This window comes from Lampetra fluviatilis, chromosome 28 (assembly GCF_964198595.1).
Source record: "Lampetra fluviatilis chromosome 28, kcLamFluv1.1, whole genome shotgun sequence".
Lineage (NCBI taxonomy): Eukaryota > Metazoa > Chordata > Hyperoartia > Petromyzontiformes > Petromyzontidae > Lampetra > Lampetra fluviatilis.
In genome coordinates this window covers 11,209,901-11,230,363 of record NC_136302.1, presented here as the reverse complement: position 1 = coordinate 11,230,363, position 20,463 = coordinate 11,209,901, and the positions used below count along the sequence as shown (strand labels likewise).

At 54.6% G+C, this 20,463-nt stretch overlaps 1 protein-coding gene across 1 annotated transcript in view; it reads left to right on the top strand.

Moving 5' to 3' along the window:
* The window catches only part of EEF1AKMT4 (EEF1A lysine methyltransferase 4), a 47,157-nt gene extending 35,874 nt beyond the window's left edge, over positions 1 to 11,283 (top strand). The window contains exon 3 of the mRNA XM_078869875.1: positions 10,481 to 11,283. Within this exon, the coding sequence (XP_078726001.1) occupies positions 10,481 to 10,786 (306 nt within the window). The 3' untranslated portion in view covers positions 10,787 to 11,283. The remainder of the gene's footprint in view (positions 1 to 10,480) is intronic.
* Positions 11,284 to 20,463: the final 9,180 nt, after the last annotated feature.

Genomic DNA, 20,463 nt, shown 5'->3' with positions numbered 1-20,463 from the left:
TGACCCCCTAGCCCCAACACTAACCCCTACCACCTAGCCCCAACACTAACCCCTACCCCCTAGCCCCAACACTAACCCCTACCACCTAGCCCCAACACTAACCCTGACCCCCTAGCCCCAACACTAACCCCTACCACCTAGCCCCAACACTAACCCCTACCCCCTAGCCCCAACACTAACCCCTACCACCTAGCCCCAACACTAACCCCTACCCCCTAGCCCCAACACTAACCCCTACCACCTAGCCCCAACACTAACCCCTACCCCCTAGCCCCAACACTAACCCCTACCACCTAGCCCCAACACTAACCCCTACCCCCTAGCCCCAACACTAACCCCTACCACCTAGCCCCAACACTAACCCCTACCACCTAGCCCCAACACTAACCCCTACCCCCTAGCCCCAACACTAACCCCTACCCCCTAGCCCCAACACTAACCCCTACCACCTAGCCCCAACACTAACCCCTACCCCCTAGCCCCAACACTAACCCCTACCACCTAGTCCCAACACTAACCCCGACCCCCTAGCCCCAACACTAACCCCTACCCCCTAGCCCCAACACTAACCCCTACCACCTAGCCCCAACACTAACCCCTACCCCCTAGCCCCAACACTAACCCTGACCCCCTAGCCCCAACACTAACCCCTACCCCCTAGCCCCAACACTAACCCCTACCCCCTAGCCCCAACACTAACCCCTACCCCCTAGCCCCAACACTAACCCCTACCCCCTAGCCCCAACACTAACCCCTACCCCCTAGCCCCAACACTAACCCAGACCCCCTAGCCCCAACACTCACCCCATCACTGCCACCTCCTCCCTGCAGCCTTCCCTTCCCATCCACCTCCTCCTGCCGAGTCGGGGACTGCCCGGGGTGGAGTGAAGGTTGCGCGTGCGGGGTGGAGCGGTGGCGCAGTGGTTAGCGCACCGCGCTTGCGATCCCGTCCGCCCTCGTGTCTCGATTCCCAGCCAACGTCGGTGGCAGCGAATGTCTGAGCCAGTCGTGGCTCTTGCCTAGGTCGACTCGGCCTTAAATGAGTACCTGGTGCCACGTGTGAGCATCAGTGCTGGGGAGACATTTCGGCCCGGTGTGGTGCTGACCACACCCCACCCACTTAGCACGCTGTGCTGGCTTTCACTGGCGCTCGCTAACAGCACTTGCCCACACCGACTGTTCAGGCTATACGGGGGATATTTGTATTTGCATACGCGTGCGAGAATGCACGTGCGTGCATGCGTATGCGTGCATGCGTGTGCATGCATGCTTACATGTGCCTATGTGCATGTACGTGCGCGTGTGCATGCGTGTGCGTGGATGGGTATGTGTGCATGCATGCATTGGCATGCGTGTGCATGCATGTGTCTGCATGCATGCTTGCACGTGTCTGTGTGCATTCGCGTGCGTGCGTGTGCATGCATGCTCACATGTGTGAGCGCACAAACAAGCGTGCAATGCATGCGTATGTGTGCGTGCGTGCGTGTGCATGCTTGTCATTTTCATGCACGCGCCAGTACGTGATTTTGCACGCGGGCGCGTGCGTGCGCGCGCGCGTGCAGTGTGTATTTGTGTACGAGCGTGCATCCCAGGGATTACGCTGCCTCTTAGTATGCAGGTGCAGTCGTGTGGTCTCTTCCAGCGGAGACTCCCTCCCTCCCTTCCGCCCCCCCTGCCCGCATCACCCCCGCACCCCCCCCCCCCCTCCGTAATTCACGTTAACCCCATACCAGCACATTGGGTTTTCCCTATCGCGCTGTATGTCTGTCTCTCCGATGTGTCTGTGTCTTTGGGGTTGTGCCTATCCCACGCCCGACGTCCTACCGATGGATGGACGTCCTCCAGATGGATTCTTTCCATCACCCCTTGGCTGCCACTCCGTCATTGTGCTTGACCGTTCATCGCCCCGTCCGTACGTCGTCTGGAAAGAAAGAGCTTCATAGCTCATCGGATTCCTCCAGTGAAAAATACATCTTTTGATTCTCAATTCTCTCTGGCCACCACGCGCGGTGCCCAGGCCCCACTCGCTCCTCTCTATGATTTGGACCGGTGGTGTCAGCCACCTCGCCGTTGCTACTTGGCGTAACCCTTTCAGGTTCCCCCGCCAATTTCCATGCGAACGTGGAAAATCAGGTCGGGAACAACAAGGGCATTCGAACCGTGGCTGTCAGGGCTGAATGTATCCTCGGACGTATTTACTGCAGTGGCTTTAGGGTTAGCTTCAGGGTTATAGGTTTATGGTCAGGGTTAGTGTTCGGGCTAAGGGGTTGGGGTTAGTGTTGGGGCTAGGGGTTAGTGTTGGGGCTAGGGTGTATGGGGTAGGGGTGGGGCTAGGTGGTAGGGGTTAGTGTTGGGGCTAGGGGGTCGGGGTTAGTGTTGGGGCTAGGGTGTAGGGGGTAGGGGTGGGGCTAGGTGGTAGGGGTTAGTGTTGGGGGTCGGGGTTAGTGTTGGGGCTAGGAGGTATGGGTCAGTATTGGGGCTCGGGGCTAGGGGTTAGTGTTGGGGCTCGGGTGTAGGGGTTAGTGTTGGGGGTAGGGGTTAGTGTTGGGGGTAGGGGTTAGTGTTGGGGCTAGGGGGTAGGGGTGGGGGTAGACAAACCCCCGGCGTTGTTGCTGGGGGGCCCACGCCTCTGTGCGACCGTGCCGGGTGGGTGGTGGCGGGGGGGGCAGGGGGGGGGCGGGGCCCGCGTGGGGGTCGCGCCTCCAGCAGAGGCAGCGGGAGGCCAACGCGATGAGGCTCGCTGGACAAATTATGTTTTGTGGACAAAGTCATTTTACAGGGAATACCCCCCCCTCTACCCCCCCCTCTACCCCCCAGCCCCGCCCCCCAGCACCCCCAGCCCCACTCCCCAGCCCCCCTCCCCAGCCCCGCCCCCCGTGTCGGTGAGAAAGGCAGAGATCGTGCTAAGAATGCAATGCGGGGGGATGCGCGTGCGTGTGTGTGCGTGTGCGCGCGTGTGTGTGCGCGCGTGTGTGTGCGTGCGTGTGTGTGTGTGTGCGTGTGTGTGCGCGTGTGTGTGTGTGCGCGTGCGTGTGTGCGCGCGCGTGTGTGCGCGCGCGTGTGTGCGCGTGCGTGTGTGCGCGCGTGTGTGTGCGCGCGTGTGTGTGTGCGCGTGTGTGTGTGTGCTACATAGTCACCACTCGTCTCCTGCAACTCTGGTGTGGTGTGCTCGCTTGTTGCACTCGGCGTGGGCTCAGAACACAAATGTAAAGGTGCGCGCACAAAGATAAAGTTCCCCCGTGTAGCCTGTAACAGACTGTCGGGGCAAGTGCTGTCAGCGAGAAGCACCTATGATCGCCGGCACCGCACACGAGGGGGTGGGTGGCCAGCACCATGCCGAGCCGCCTTTGTCTCCCCAGTGGTAATGTTTACACACCACACACCAGGTAATCATTTGAGGCTGAGTCGACCTAGGGGAGGCCCATGAACGATTCAGATAATCGTCACCGGTGTTGGCCGTGAGCGGGAATCGAACTGGGGTCGCCGGGTTCGTAACGCAGCGCGCTAACCGCTACCCCACCGCTCCCCACGCTCTCGCTCGCAAGCGTGACTCATGCCACTTCAATTAAACTGCCCGCGTAGATTTCTTTAAAACAAAATCAATACCAGCTCCAGGTACACCCCCCTCCCCCCACTGCACCACACACGGGGGGGGGGGGCTGGTGGGGGTCCTCACTCCCTGTCTGCTCCTGCGGAATGCACTGCCATTTGGTGGTGGTGGTTGTGGTGGTGGTTGTGGTGGTTGTGGTTGTGGTGGTTGTGGTGGTTGTGGTGGTGGTTGTGGTGGTGGTGGTGGTGGTTGTGGTTGTGGTGGTTGTGGTGGTGGTGGTTACTCTGCACGTGTCTGCCTCCTGTAATCTGGTGCTGGTGGGGGGGGGGAGCAGCAGTGAGGGTTGGTGGCTCACACACAGATGGGTTGCGAAACTCCGCCCCCACCGTGGGTGGGTGTCAAGGAGGAGGCGGTGTACCTCCTGGCTCTGCCAGCAACAAGGTGGACTTCGCCTGTTTCATCCGAATGGGGATGGAGTTGCCCCCCTCCCCTCGCACGCGTGGGGTTTTCTCCCAGCGTGCTCCGGTTTCCGCACGCGTGTCAACGCTCATCAGTAACTGAACCTCATGGCGGGACCCCGGGGTCCCGAATAAACGGAAGTCAAAATCGCAACAAATAAATACAATTTGGGCGACACAAACGCCGCCTGGCGCGGACTGTTCCGTTGTCGTTCGCCTTCAACAGACGTAAAATGACGTCGCAATGCCAGTTTATGCGAGAGCCGGGGGGGGGGGGGGCTTATGGGACCGATTGACGTAAATGTAGAGGGCCGCAGAGCTCGGGCAATTGTTGGCGCCGGCGGCCCAACGCGAGGCTGCTGCTGCGGCTGCTGCCGCTGCGGCTGCTGCTGCCGCTGCCTCCCTGCTTGTCCGCGATTACTCCACGCGCCTCCGAGTCGTCCTCTGTCTTCGAGAGCGGCGCGTTCCAAGTTGCAATTATGATCATTGTTTTGTCCTCGCAAGAACAAACCTTCCCGACAATGCATTATGCCACCCCAACCCCCTCGTGTGCCGTGCCAGCCTTCACAGGTGCTACACGCGAACGGCCCTTGCTCCAATAATTATCTATTAGGGCTACACGGTGGGGTGGGGGGGATCGTTGTCTTTGTGTGCACGCGTGTGTGTGTGTGGGTGCACGTGTATGCGTACGCCCGTGCGTTACATGCGGCGCGTGTGCACGCTTGTCGCACGCGCACGCGCCTCTGCACGCGCGTGTACAGCACGGCGCTGTTGGCTGGCACTGCTGTGCCATCGGTGTGCCAACTTCGCTGTGCGTGAGCGTGAGTGGCTGCTGCTGCTACTGCTACCTTCTCAGCATTCCTAATTTACTGGAAATGCATTATGGGACAGAAGGTTCTGGAATAAACCTCACTCTTTTTTCCCCAACCCCCACCGCCGATACCACCACCACCTCCTCCTCCTCAGCCCTCCTTCTCCTCCATCCTCCTCCTCCTCCACCATCACCGACACCCACCGCCACCCTCCCACCCTCCCTCTGTGTGATTTTTTTCCCCACAACGCGCAGAGCGGTGACGGCTCGAATGCAAAGTGACTCCGAGGTGCATCACAAACCCGGCAGTGGCAGCGGCGGCGACAGCGATCCCATTGCCTGTGCAGCCCTGCACGTTGCACATTGCAACAACAACAACAAAAACACGACACAGACGAGTGTGTGTGTGTGCGTGCATGTGTGTGCATGCGTGCATGTGTGTACGTGCATGTGTGTGCGTGCATGTGTGTGCATGCGTGCATGTGTGTGCATGCGTGCATGTGTGTGTGTGCATGCGTGTGCGTGCGTGCATGTGTGTGCGTGCGTGCACGTGTGTGTGTGTGTGCGTGCACGTGTATGCGTGCACGTGTGTGTGCATGCAGCTACGTGTGTGTGTGCATGCGTGCACGCGCATATGCGTTTGCATGTGGGCAGCGGTGGTGCAGCGGTTTTGCGCAGCGACCCGAGTTCGACCAACAGCAGAGACGATTATTTGAAGCGGACTTGGGTCTCCAGTAGGTCGGCTCAGCCTCAAATGAGTACCTGGTGCAGTGTGCATCGCCACTATAGAGACAAAGGCGACCGAGCGTGGTGCTGGCCACCCACTCCCTCGGGTGCTTGCTAACAGCACTTGCCCCAACATTATGTTAAGGCTATACGGTGCATCTTTGTGTGCGGGTGTGTGGGCGTGGGGGAGCGGTGGGGCGAATGTGTCGGAGCGTTGCGAACTCAGCAACCCGAGTTCGAGTCTCCACTCCAACATCAGCGGCGAATATCCGAACTGGTTCAATCGAGAAGGTTCTTTGATTCGCAAGGATTGGTAGCCTACGGTGGTGAATCGGTCGTTGATGAGCACCGCTGGGAAAACGATGGTGGTGATGATGATATTTCCAATTTCAAATCGATGTTCCCAGCTTGACCGACTTGTAGAGGATGCACCGTCATGCATGGGCACGGTCAGCCAAGGAGTGCGAGAGCAACATCCCTCCAGCGAGGAGATGGAGCTTCGAAGTCACCGTGGCGTGTGCAGGCGCTGGGTGGGATTCAAACATCGCAGGATCGTGTCCTGAGATGCGGACTGCGTGGGGAGGCCTTCATCATCACCCAGCAGTGGATTGAGCGTGGCTCATGGTAATGACGATGATTATGAAGAAGAGCCGTTGATTTATTAAAAAGGGGGGAGGTTGATTAATGATTATATTATAGGCATGGGTCGATGTGCGATCATTGGAGGCGATGATGTTGATGGTGGTGGTGGTGTTGATGATGTTGGTGGTGATGATGTTGGTGGTGATGATGTGGTGATGATGATGGTGGTGATGTTGGTGGTGATGTTGGTGATGATGGTGGTGGTCAATGATCATCATAGTGACGGCGATCTGGTCACGTTCACACGTTTCATGACGCCATGTTTTTTTTGTACCAATCCCCCGACGTGCACGCATGCACAATACAAAGACAAAGATCCCCCGTATAGCCTTATCAGACTGTTGGGGCAAGTGCTGTTAGCGAGTAGCACCTATGAAGGGCCAGAACGGCACACGAGGTGGTGGATGGCCAGCACCACGCCCAGCCGCCTTTGTCTTCCCAGTGGCGATGTTTTTACGCACCGCGCCAGGTACTAATTTGAGCCTGACTCGACCTAGGGGAGTCCCAGGACCGGTTCAGATAATCGTCAATGGCGTTGGCTGTGAGCGGGGAATCGAACTTGGGTTGCCGGGTTCGGAGCGCAGCGTAGCGCTAACCGCTACACCACCGCTCCCCACGTGTGTGCATGCACGGACACGCACGAATGCACTCAAACGCGGCCACGCACACAGACACACACGCGGACACACGCACGCGCACGCACGCACACGCATGCAAACACACGCACGCATGCAAACACACACGCGGTCACGCAAACACACACACGCATGCACACACATACGCGGACACGCACACACGCACGCATGCAAACGCACGCACGCACGCACGAGTCCAGGCGCACATTGTTACGCGCGGCACGCACACGCGCGCATTCTACGCCGGCATTTGCAGTTCCCTGTCTATTCCCCACCCCACTTCCTCCCCCTCCCCTCGTCCTCCCACACTTCTCCCCCGTTTCTTCTCCTCTTGCTCCGCCCCCAACCTCACCTCCCCCTCTCCAATTCACATCCCTCTCCATCCTTGCTGCCACCAACCCAATGATCGATGATGACAAAGATGATGGTGGTGGTGGTGGTCAATGATAACGATAATGACGATAATTGTGTCCACCCCGCGTGCACATCGACGCACAGGTAAATACAAAGATCCCCCGTATAGTCTCTCGGGGCAAGTGCTGCGAGCCAGCACCTACGACGGCTGGCAAGGCACACGAGGGGTTGGGTGTCTCCTGAATTCTGATTATTTTATTTCCCCCCCACACACCGCACCGACAGCTCATTTGGTTAAGGCTGGGTCGACCTAGGGAAGTTGCCCAGGACAGAGGTTGAGATATTCGCCACTGTAATTTTGTGAATGGGGAATCGAACTCGGGTCGCCGGGTTTCGTAGCGCAGTGCGCTAACCACCACACTACCGCTCCTCGCTTGCACGCACACACACACACCCACACACTTCCCCTCACCCCCTTCCCTCGCTCCCTCGCCTCCCCTCGCCGTTCATTGATGAGCGTGGGCGAGAGAGTGAGAGGGAGAAGGGGGTGCTCATGCGAGTTTAAGCCGTGTGTGTGCGGGGAGCGGTGGTGCAGCGGTTAGCGCTACGCTGCGCTATGAACCCGGCGAACAGAGTTCGATTCCCGCTCACGGCCAACACCAGGTGACGATCTTCTGAATCGGTCGTGGGCCTCCCCTAGGTCGACTCGGCCTCAAATTCGTACCTGGTGCGGTGTATTAAGCATCGTCACTGCAGAGACAAAGGCGGCCGGGCGTGATGCTGGCCACCCACCCCCTCGTGTGCCGTGCCGGCCTTCATAGGTGCTCGCTAACAGCACTTGCCCCTACAGTCTGTTTCAGGCTACACGGGGGGTGGGTGGCCAGCACCACGCCCGGCCCACTTGATTCCTCCCCCAGCGGCGACTGTTCCACGCGCGCCAACACCACGCGCAATGTACTCATTTTTGAGGCCGAGTCGACCTAGTGGAGGCCCAGGGCGTTCTCCCCCCCCCCCCCCACCGCGTTGCAGTCGCTCGTGCCTCCTCGAACGTTCAACAGCGAGAGGAGCGCGTGGCCACGCGGGGGGGGGGGGGGGGTGCCACACCGAGGGCAAGCGCAGGGGCCCCAGGTAGCTCAAGGTCCCTGACCCCCCCCCCAACGGATTCATGGGAAAATAAGGGAGGATGGCGGGGGGGGGGGTATGGGGGTCACTTGGAATCCTCGCATCGAACGATCGAATTCAGAATCCCAATGAACGCGGACGAATTGCCATGAAACGCGTGCCTTGAACTTCTTTCGCGCCGTGCGTTCGCCAACCGCGCTAATCGGAGGTGCGGGGGGGGGGCGCAGACTAAACACGAAGCAGTTTTAATTCATCAACCTCCATCGTCGTCTGTGTATTTGTTTCCCCACCTCGCCCCCACGTCTCTGTCATCTCACTACCTCCTCTCTCTCTCTCTCTCAGTCTGCGTGCCCCACCCACGTCTCATTATCCCACCTCGTCTCGCTGCCTCTCTCCCCCCTCTCTTGTCCACGCCTCTTCTATCGCCCTACTCGGATGGTGGAAGAGATGTCGACCTCCGAGATTGGCACTGTTGGCTACGTACGGTGCGAAAGAAGTTACATTTGGACCGTACCCCCCCCCCCCCCCCACTGACTCCCGGCACGTGCCAAAGCGTGCGCGCGTCTTGAAGGGAAATCGTCGATGATGACCAACAGAGACGAATGCAACGACGATGATGAACGTCGAGCCCTCATCCACTGCTGGGGGACAGTGTCCCCGTGCCTGCGGTAGGGAGGGAGGGATAGGTTGATGGTGGTGGTGGTGGTGAAGGTGATTGCAGTGGAGGTGGATGGAGGGCGGCTCGTTGTGGTGGTGGTGGTTGTGGTGGTTGTGATGGTGGTTGTATTCGAGAGGGGTGGCGATGGCGGTGATTGTATCGGCGGGGATGATGGAGGAGGTTGCAGTGGGGATGGCGAGGGACGGGGGGGGGTAGGAGGGAGGGAGGAGGGAGGGAGGAGGGAGGAAGGGAGCAGGAGGGAGGGATGCTGTTGATTGAGGAATTGGCGGAGGAGGAGGTGGGGGGGGAGGAGGAGGAGGTGGAAGCAGGCTGGAGCTTGCGCAGTGGCATCGCGCACAGAATGCAAATGCGAGCACCGATCCTTAAAGGGTTCTCTCTCGCTCCGTGGGGCGCGCTGGGTGGGGTGGGCATGCCCGTGTGTGTGGGCGCACGTCACCCATGTGTGTGTCCTGTGTGCGTGTGTCTTACATATGTGTGTATGTGTGTCTGTGTGTATCCCAGCCTTCGTAGGTGCTCGCGAACAGCACTTGCCCCTAAAGTATGTCGAACCTGTCAGGGGGATCTTTGTTTATGCGGGGAGCGGTTATCGCGCCGTTCGATTCCCGCTCACAGACAACGTCGAATATCTGCACCGGTCCTGGGCACCCCCTAGGTCGACTCAGCCTTAAAACGAGTACCTGGTGCAGACCGGCACCGGGTAGACACGTGCGTGTGGTGCTGGCCACTCGTGTTCCCTGCTATCATAGGCGCTGCTCGCTGACATCACTTTAAGGCTGTGCGGGTGATCTCTGTCTTGATATTTGGCGCCCACCAGCATCCCCGTTGCATCCTGTCAAAACAATCCAGTCACGGTGACATGACGACCTTCTTGCCCGAGGCCGGGGGAGGGATTCACGAGGGCCATGCCAGGCACTGAGCCGGGGGCCACTGAGGGCCTCGGTTCGAGTCCGGTTCTCGCGTTTACGATTGCCACGACAACAACATCTCATCTCATCTCAGCCGTGCCGCGTTTTTGCTTCCCACATTAAAACAGCAGCTGTGAGAAATCAGGCAGACGCACATCTCCCCCCCTCCTTTCTCCCTGCTGTGTCACCACGTGACACTCACCCTGCTGCGTCACCACGTGACACTCTCCCTGCTGTATCACCACGTGACACTCACCCTGCTGCGTCACCACGTGACACCCTGCTGTGTCACCACGTGACGCCCTGCTTTGTCACCACGTGACACCCTGCTGTGTCACCACGTGACACTCACCCTGCTGAGCCTCGATATTAGGAAGCCACTGGAGCTATGCACTTTTAAATCATCGAGATTTAGAACTGATGTTTGTGTTTAGTTTGTTGTTCTTCCTCGCACCTCCGATTAGCACGGTTGGCTACGTACGGCGGTGCGAAAGAAGTTCAACGTACAGACACATTCACGTCCCCCATGTATCACTCACTCTGTCCCCCCCCCCCACCATGTCCCGCACCTCATCCCCCGTGGCCCCTCGCCCCACAGGTGTCACGCGTCCTACGCCCGGGCGGCCACTTCGTGTCGGTGACGTTCGCCCACCCGCACGTGCGCTCGCCGCTGTACGCGCGGCGCCGCTACGGGTGGCGCGTGCGGCACCGCACGTACGGGGAGACCTTCCACTACCACGTGTACGTGATGACGAGGGGCCACGGCGAGCCGCCCGGAGATAATGACGACGACGACGACGATGAAGACGAAGATGATGATGATGATGCGGCTCCGCCCGTCATGCTTGAGTACGACGAGCGAGAAGACTTCCTCAACGCCATCGATCTGTCAACGTTCCTTTGACCTTCGTTGACCCTTTGGCCGGTCCCACAGCAGCGCGCAAGTGAAGTTTTTAGGAGGTCGCGTTGGCAAGGTCGCCGAGTGCGAGCTCCACGTGGATATTTACACTCGCGCTCGGTTCACTTTGCAAGCGAAGGGGAAAATATCACTCGAGATGTTTCGTGAATGTTTGTCTTTTGGACTTCTTTCGCACCGTACGTAGCCAACGGCGCTAATCGGAGGTGTGCGGTGCAAGGACAATAAACTAACACAGGAAGGAAATTAGTTTTTAATCGGGCGACTTAACGTATTCTCCGGTTCGTACGGCGCGGTCTTTTTAAACATCCCAGAATCGTGAAGCTAAAGTTTGGGTTGGCTGCGTCCGATATTGCGGAGAGCGCAAGACGAGACTTTGTGAAAGACTTTGCGTGTCGTCTTGCTGTTCGCAATCGTCTTCCCGAAACACATCTCATCCACCGTTTTAAAGCACCGTGTCCGTAACCATCTCCTCGGAAGACGGCTCTCCGTTGCAGTGCCGTATTCTCCCGATGATGAAGCAGGGATTTTAAATAAAAAAATAAAAATTCGCCATAAAGTTTGGAGTGCGTCTTATTCTCTGGAGCCTCTTGTAATTTGCAGATGATGGTTGCTCTGCACCAGGGAATTCCTCCTCCTCCATCCAAGGGGTCTCCCTCCCCCTCACCTACTCTTCCACCCCATCCTCCTCCTCCTCCATCCAAGAGGTCTCCCTCCTCCCCCTCCACTCCTCCACCCACTCCTCCTCCACCCCAGGGATCTCCCTGCTCCTCCACGCAGAGCAGAGGGCCTTCCCGCCTCCTCCTCCACGCAGGGAATCTCCCTCTCAGGGGAGTACCCACACTTTACCCCTCCACACGTGGGCCTGCCGATAATTATCTCGGAGAGATTTACGTGATATCAACATTTCAACGAATGCCCGGAACTTCCTCGCCTGGTATACAGGAGGTCGTGGGTTTGATTCTGACCCTGACGCCTGCTGTATATGTGGAATTGTCATGCCTCTCTCTCCATGGTGAGATGTTAACTACCTCGCCTGGTATTCAGCAGGTCGTAGGTTCCATTCTGACCTTGACGCCTGCTGTATATCCCCGTGGTTGCATCGATTTTTTTCCAGGTCCTCCGGTTTTTCCCTCCACATTTAGAATGAACATCATGATTATTAATGAGGGGCGGGTCCATGTGGAGGACGTAACCTGTTCATGATTATTAATGTGTGGGGGGGGGGGCTGGTCGACGTGGAGTGACGTCACGCGCGTTACACACTGACATTCTTGGCTAAATGTAGCAGCAAGTGACAAACAAACAATAGACGAAGGAGGTCCCATGATCAAATAGACGATGGGTCAGCTTGTTGGCTGTCGCCTGCTACCGTCGGGGGGTGGGGGGGGGCACCGTCTCCGCAGCTGCCTGCGTACATTGACCGTGCAGGCGGCTTCAGCCCAAGGCTCTTCGATAATTTTCAGAGGCGGTGGGGGAGGGGGCAAGACATCATCAATGCAAACCCCTTATCAATGCCTTACATTATTACAGACCAATTCAGACCTTTTTGGTCAACCCCGTGGCCCTTATAAAATCTCAACGTTCATCCTACAAAGTCCCATCGTCGCAAGGGAGAAACACAAACAAATAGACCAACAGCATTTTTGGTGCCCGAATTGAAACGGCTGTACGCCGTGCGGAGAGCTGAAATCTCAATTTCCCCGTACAAGAATAGGGGGTGGTAAAACCGCACGGGTTGACAGCGGTGTCGGTGTGTGAGGGCCGCCACACCATTTGAAACCACTGGGGTTTGACAGCAGCGCGATGATAATGATGGGGGGGTGGGGGGTGTTTTCAGTTTAACACTTAGCAGGCTTTCACGACCAGTATCATCCATAATAGAGGTTTTTTTGGGTTAGATCGCGTAAATATGTAAATGTGTCGTTAAAGCCCGCCACCACCCGACACAGCCAACTAGCAAGGGTTGCCACGTAAACAGAACACAAATATCTGTCTGTCGCCTGATGAAGCTAGTTCTAATTACTGGCGAAACGTCGTACTCAGATTGTAAATGTTGTGGCTCTCCAACACACCGGTGTGCTGTACTAGTGTAGAGGAGTAAATATGGGGACGTGACGTCACGCGCGCTGGGCGGGGCGATGACGTCATGGGACGTGACGTCACGCGCGCTGGGCGGGGCGATGACGTAGGGCCTCCTCTAGGTACTTAAGGGGGACTCCGTGACGAAAGCGAGGTCACTGTGGGAGCCCGGGATAGAGAACGGTCGAAGAGCCAGCCAGGGGTAGGGCTCAAGGAGTCTGGAGAGAAGCCGGCGGTGGTCATAGGAGGCGCTACTCTCCCCGGTCGGTCGGTGTTGGCTGATCCCCCGATCCGACTCGAGGGAGAGAGACCGGAGCTAGCCGAGCTAAGGAAGAGACCGAGTGAAGATTCGTGTGAAGTACCCAGTGAAGGACCCCTACCCCTGGGGGAGTTGTCTAAAACCCTCAATAAATAACCGGCGCAAGCACTTACATGAAGATCTGCCTCCGAGTCATCATTTACACCCCAACAAGTGGTGTCAGAAGTGGGATCGCTAGCGGCAAATTGGCTACGTTCTGCTTACGTGACAACCCTTACTAGTTGGCTGTGTCGGGTGGTGGCGGGTTTAACGACACACGTATTTTGCCGCGATCTAACCAAAACACTAGATTTGAAGCTTTCGTGACTGCAAGGATTCATACTCTTAGGTTTTTCGGTAAAGTCACGTAGGTAAAAAATAAATAATAAAAATATAATTGAAATAATAGAAATAAAATAATTATAATTATTTCAATTATATTATTATTTATTTTTTACCTACGTGAAATAAAATAAATATTTTATTTCTATTAAAATAATTATTTCATTTCTATTATTATTTCAATTATATTTTTATTATTTATTTTTTACCTACGTGACTTTACCGAAAACCCTAAGAGTATAACCCAAACACCTCCGTGATGGGGTGATGTTTTTTGCGCCATTCGTGTCTTGTCGGGGGCCGCACTAAAGGGCCCCCGGGTGCCCCCAGGGGCCACCAATGACCCGCGGGGCCTTGCGATGAAGGTCGCTGCCCAACAACAAAAAGTGGCCGTGCAGAGAGAGACGCATTCCAGACGGTTGTTTATGTTTTTATTCGTTTTTTTCTTCTTTCAAATGTATTCATAATAATCATCGTCATCATCATCATCATTGTTAGTAGTATTTTTTAATTGTTATTTTATCTTGAAATTAAGTAATCGTAAAGCGTGCATGGGGGGGGGGGGGGGGTTTAGTTCACGAGTCGCACGATCCTTACCAACGTCTCAGCAACGTCTCTGCAACGTCTCGTATCAAAAACTCCAGCTCGCGATGTCGTAGCCGGACCATCAGAACTAACAAAAAGTTCGACTTAACATCTGTGTGTGTCTGTGTGTGTTTTTGTGTCTGTGTGTTTGTGGTTTCTACATCTGTGTGTGTTTGTGGTTTCTACATCTGTGTGTGTCTGTGTGTTTGTGGTTTCTACATGTGTGTGTGTCTGTGTGTTTGTGGTTTCTACATCTGTGTGTGTCTGTGGTTTCTACATGTGTGTGTGTCTGTGTGTCTGTGTGTTTGTGGTTTCTACAGGTGTGTGTGTCTGTGTGTTTGTGGTTTCTACATCTGTGTGTGTCTGTGGTTTCTACATGTGTGTGTGTCTGTGTGTCTGTGTGTTTGTGGTTTCTACAGGTGTGTGTGTCTGTGTGTTTGTGGTTTCTACATCTGTTTGTGTGTGTCTGTGTGTTTGTGGTTTCTACATCTGTGTGTGTGTGTGTGTCTGTGTGTGTGTGTTTGTGGTTTCTTCACCGCGCCTCGCCGTGACACCATCGCGGCCCGCCAAGTTGATCTGGCCCCTGTCAATGTCCACGTGACGAGCTACTGCGTTGAGCTACCATTTGTGCCCTTGAAGGTGAGACCCAGAAGGTGAACATCGGCCACGGAGTTCCCTTTACTCGACTGGACATCTGCGAGAAAGAGCTTTATAGCTCAGCGGGTTCCTCCGGCATAAATGCGTATTGTGAGTCTGATTACTTTGCCAACACCAATGCTCGCGAGGCAATATTGGTCTGGAAAGACACCCGTAATTAGTAGACTGATGGCCTAGACAGCATTGTATTATAGTTGTGTACGTGGAGACGTGGGGGGCTCGTGGGACAGGTCACGTGCATTATTCCCGTGATGCTCCTCGGCGACGCGTAACGAGTTTGTGTACAAACAACAACCACCACCACCAACAACAACAACCGCTTCGTTGTGATTTTTTTTGTTACTGGAAAAGGCGAATCAATTTATATTCATGGGGGAGGTAGGAGGGGTTTGGAATCGTTTTCTCAGATTTCAAGTAGCAAAAACAATAAGGATTATCATTGGAACCTCCTTTGCCAGTAGCAAAATATGATAATTGTTTTTTTACCCTTTTATCTGGCAACAAAACTGACACCTTTTTTTACAAGGAGTCATGTTTGCATTGACCACAATACCTGCAGTCGGAATGCAAAAAAAAAACATAACTATGATAATGTATGCACTGTCCTTGAAATTGATTGGTCCACACCCGAGACAGCTTTCTTTAGAGCCTATTCTCTCATGGTGTGCGCCTTTTGGCGTCATCTGGTCCAACACCATGAGAGACGAGGCTCTAAAGAAAGCTGTCTCGGGTGTGGACCAATCAATTTCAAGGACAGTGCATACATTATCAGAGTTGTGTTTTTTGTTTGCATTCCGACTGCAGGTATTGTGGTCAATGCAAACATGACTCCTTGTAAAAAAAAGGTGTCAGTTTTGTTGCCAGATAAAAGGGTAAAAAAACTATTTTTTATAATAATGATCATTATAATGATCACCACCACCGAGGAATGAATACACTGGTCAACAAGAAAAAAACATTTTTTTCTGGCCTGGACTTTTGCAGCTGTTCTAGACTAATTTCAGGGTGCTGATTCCAAATCTGATCTCAGATTTGCTCTATCACATCATTTTTATGCTATCGGCATACCCCATTTTCATTGCTTTTACCCGAAATTAACTCTGTCACTTATGATTGCAAGTTGTTGCGAGTCAGTGACTGCTTTAGTGTTAAAATATGGTGCTGTATTTTTAGGATAGTGTGTTTATAATATCATTTTATGTAGATATCCACATTTATTTAATATTTTTCTTCTGCAGTTATTATTGAAAATGCAATATTTGATATCTCAAAAACCTGATGTGATAGACAAAAACTGATGCCAGATTTGGAATCAGCACCCCAAAATTACCTTAAAACCGTTGGAATACCTTATGCCACAAAAAGTGTGTTGACCAGTGATATTGGCACTTCGTCTGTCGCGGTCGTTTGGAGACACCGGGATGGTCACTCCACGTTCTGGAGCCGTCGTGGGGTCACGGCGACTCGGGCGCGCGAGCGAGAGACACTGCGCGCCAGGTACCACGTGCTCTATGCGCTGATGGATGGGGTCCTACGTGGCATTGAGGGTGGGTTTCTGATTTTCCATCGGTGGTGGTGCTGGTGGTGGTGCTGGGCCATTGGGATGTGGAGTGGAGGGGGAGGGGGGGTCTATGGGCGGAGTTTGCGGGGGGGGGGGGGGAAATGCCCTGCTCAAACTGGGCACCTTCATGAATTCATGTTCAGTAAGTTTACAATCAAGATTTTTTTATTTTATTAATTATACGCACCCGCGATTCCTAATGTGAAGAACAAAGCGAGTCCCTGCACCCCCCCCCTCTTCACCCACTCAAATGTAGAAGTCAAACTCCGCCACTCGTCAGCCGCGCGTGTGATTGACAATCACCGCCCGGTATCTCTCAGCCAGGGCAGACTTGTCCGAGGCGGCAAACTCCATCCACCATGCCCCTCTCTCTCTCTCCTTCTCAGTACGTATCGGCTGCGGCTACTATTTGTGACACGTACATACGGTGAACTCTTTTTTTCGCACCGTACGTGGCTAACCACCTACTCCCAAGTCTGCCAGCGACCCAGAAAAATACTTCAGAAACCCCCCCCCCCCACTCCCACCACCACCCGGCACACCACATCCAGTATACCGCACCGGCAGTCCCAAAGGGGGCTTTCTGGTCGCCACCATTTCCACGTATCCCACCGAATCCAAAATTTACCAGCGGACCCGGAGAATTTACTCGATGACAAATTAAGCCGAGGCCGCTGTGATGGAGGTCCTGGCGAAGTTAAATGTGGCGAGCGGGGGTGGAAGTGGGGGGGGGGGCAGTCTGATCATCATCGACAAATGCATGGACGGCAAGGACTGAAGCAGCCCCAGGTTACTGAGGACTCCACCCATGGAACGACGCGTTCTGTCTCTCGATATGTCGTCTGTAAGTTGTACAAAAAAAAACTTGTAATCATAGATCACAACGTGTGTGTGTGTATATATGAAATATGCAACACTTTTCGTTTTACAAAAATCCTTGCAGCGACTGACGACGAATGTTGAGACCCCTTTCCGTTCTGCGCGCGGACCGCAAATGCGCCTCGTCTCCCCCCTCGTGTCCCCCCCCCCTCGTCTCTCCCCCCTCGTCTCCCCCCCCTCGTCTCCCCCTCCCTTGCCCCCCCACCTCGTCTCCCCCCCTCGTCTCCCCCCCCCCTCGTCTCCCCCTCATCTCCCCCCCTCGTCTCCTCCCCTCGTCTCCCCCCCCTCGTCTCCCCCCCTTGCCCCCCCCTCGTCTCCCCCCCCTCGTCTCCCCCCCTCGTCTCCCCCCCTCGCCCCCCCCCCTCGTCTCCCCCCCTCATTTCCCCCACCTCGTCTCCCCCCTCGCCCCCCCCCCTCGTCTCCCCCCCTCGTCTCCCCCCCCTCGCCCCCCCCCTCGTCCCCCCTCTCCCTCCCACCCACTTTGGCACTGTGACGCTGGGCACGTGGCCAGCGAAGGGGAACGGACGGAGCGTCGCGTGCGGCCGCTGAATGTTCAGTGTCGCTTCGCCCACATCACGCACCGTCATCATGATCACCACCACCACCACCTCCATCATCACATTCGTCATGTGTGTATGTTGAACTTCTTTCGCACCGTACAGATGTGCGGAGGAAGGACAACAAACTAAACATAAGTATCATAACAATTGTTACCATCATCATTGCTATTATCGTCATCATTATCACAATCGTTATCATACTCTTCATTACCATCATTGTCATTACCATCATTGTCATAGCCATCATCATTACCATCTTCATCATTACAATCATCATCATTACAATCAGCATCATCATTATCATCATCATCATTGCCATCATCGTCGTTATTACCAGGGCCGTCCATAGAGGGGGCACGGGGCAAACCCCACACCGTGTGGGCCCCCCAAAACGCGGGGCCCGGGGCGATCGCCCCGATTCGCCGTTACCCCTAGGGACGGCTCTGGTCATTGCCATCGTCGCCGCCACCGCGGTCACCGTTGTTGATGGAGCACTGCGTGCGCGCCGATGTCGGAATATTGATTCACACTGGAGAAATCCGATGAGCTATGAAGCTCTTTTCACAGATGTCCAGTTTAATCACCCACACCGCGCCTCCGCAGCGTTCATTTACTTTGATTGGCCGAGGAGCCGCGGTGCAGCGGTTACCGCTTGCACTATTAGCCGGCGAGCCGAGTTCGATTCCCGCTCACGGCGATCATCGATGGGCTCCTGCCTGGTTCGTCAAACGTGAAGTATTGCCAACCCCCCCCCCACCTACGTGGATGGGGGGGAGGCCATCACCCCAGCAATTGATTGACAGGCATCTATACATTATTACGATTATTTAATTAAGGCGCCTTTGATAATTGTTTTTTTACCCTTCTATCTGGCAACAAAACTAACACCTTTTTTTACAAGGAGTCATGTTTACATATACCACAATACCTGCAGTCATAATGCAAACAAAAAACATAACTCTGATCATGTGTACTGTCCTTGAAGTTGATTGGTCCACACCCGAGACAGCTTTCCTTAGAGCCTAGTCTCACGTGGGTTGGACCAGATGACGCCAAAAGGTGCGCCTTTGTAAATATGACTCCTTGTAAAAAAGGTGTCAGTTTTGTTGCCAGATAGAAGGGTAAAAAAACCAATAATCATATTTTTACTGGCAAATGAGGTTCCAATGGTGTAAGGCGCCTTTATTTAATTATTAAGGTGCACTGCCTCTTTTGCATGGGGAGATGTAACCACTTGGATTGCTTTTGCAATCGTGGGCTGTTTGCGTTTGGAATTTGGTACTTTGCGGATAACAAATGGGGCAACCACCAACCCTTAGAGAGGGCACGCGATGTCGATGATTGGCGCATTGGACACGCTCACCGTCCGAAACTCCGTTTGGTCGTTGCTGGAAGGACGATGACAATGATGACGACGATGATGGTGATGATTTCGGCGACCCTTGGCTAGGATTTGAACTCAAGACCTTTCAAATGTGTGGGTCAGTCGCTCTCGACTGCAGAGAGAGTTACCCGGTCGGATTCCGGTTTTGAAAATCTTTTTGTAGAAATGTGGGTTTGGTGGGGGGTACAAAGTTAATATCTCCACCACCAACGCCACCACCACCACCACCGCCACCACCACCACCACTGCCGCCACCACCACCACTACCGCCGCCATCACCATCATCACCACCACCAATGCCACTACCACCGCCACCATCATAGAAAAGGCTACGGTTTTGTCGTGGCTTTTATTTTTTAAAATAAAATTTACGTCCGAGGTCCGGTGAAAAAAACGAAAACATAATTTCACCAAATAAGTTGGGGCGGTCCCGCACCAATTTTTTGCCTTTTTGTTGTTGTTGTTAAATAATAATAAAAGTTTTATTTCGAATAAAAACAATACATTGATAAACATTACAATTCCAAGCGTTATAAAACTAAACGTTATTCTAGCGTCGTTTAGTTTGTTTTCTTGCGTTTGATTTGGCATTCCGGATCGATCGGAGGAGAGAATGGAAATCCGCGAGGTGCCAGGTTGGCATCGGAGGAACGGGCAACCCCAATCTCTGCCACCCCCTTCCAAAAAAACCTAAATCCACCGTCATTTCCAAAACTTTCACGATTCATTCAAACTTTCGTGACAAAATTCGCAGCCCTCCCTGTGCCCTCCGCGTCCCCGAACGAACACCGCCGCGCCCCCCACACCCCCCACAGCGACACCGCCACCCGCGGCATCACCAGCGACCCACAGCGACAACCTCGCAAGCAGTGAGAGACGTTGAGACGATCGCGGTAGAACACCATTTTCACGACGCAATATCAGTGTACGCACCCTCGGTATTTGTGTTATCATTATTAATCGCAACAATAATATTATATTCTTTTCGCCGCTCGGTACGAATAAAGTGCCCTTGTTTTGTTGTTGTACCATCTGCGAAATATTCAAAATATCCTCCTTTTTGCGGCCCCCCCCGATGCTCGCGTTACCCCCCCCCCCCCCCGCCTAAGCCGTAGGACGGGGGGATTCCACCAAATGCCATCGATTCCCACACCCGCCGCACCTCCACCTACCCACCACCACCATCACCACCATCAACAGCCGTGTGCGCTGCGGGAAATCCGTGGGGGGACTCTCCGCTGACCGCGCAAGCAACATCCGTCGAACGCAACTATCTTCGTCGCCATGTTATCGTTGCAGTCGTCGTAGGCATCATCA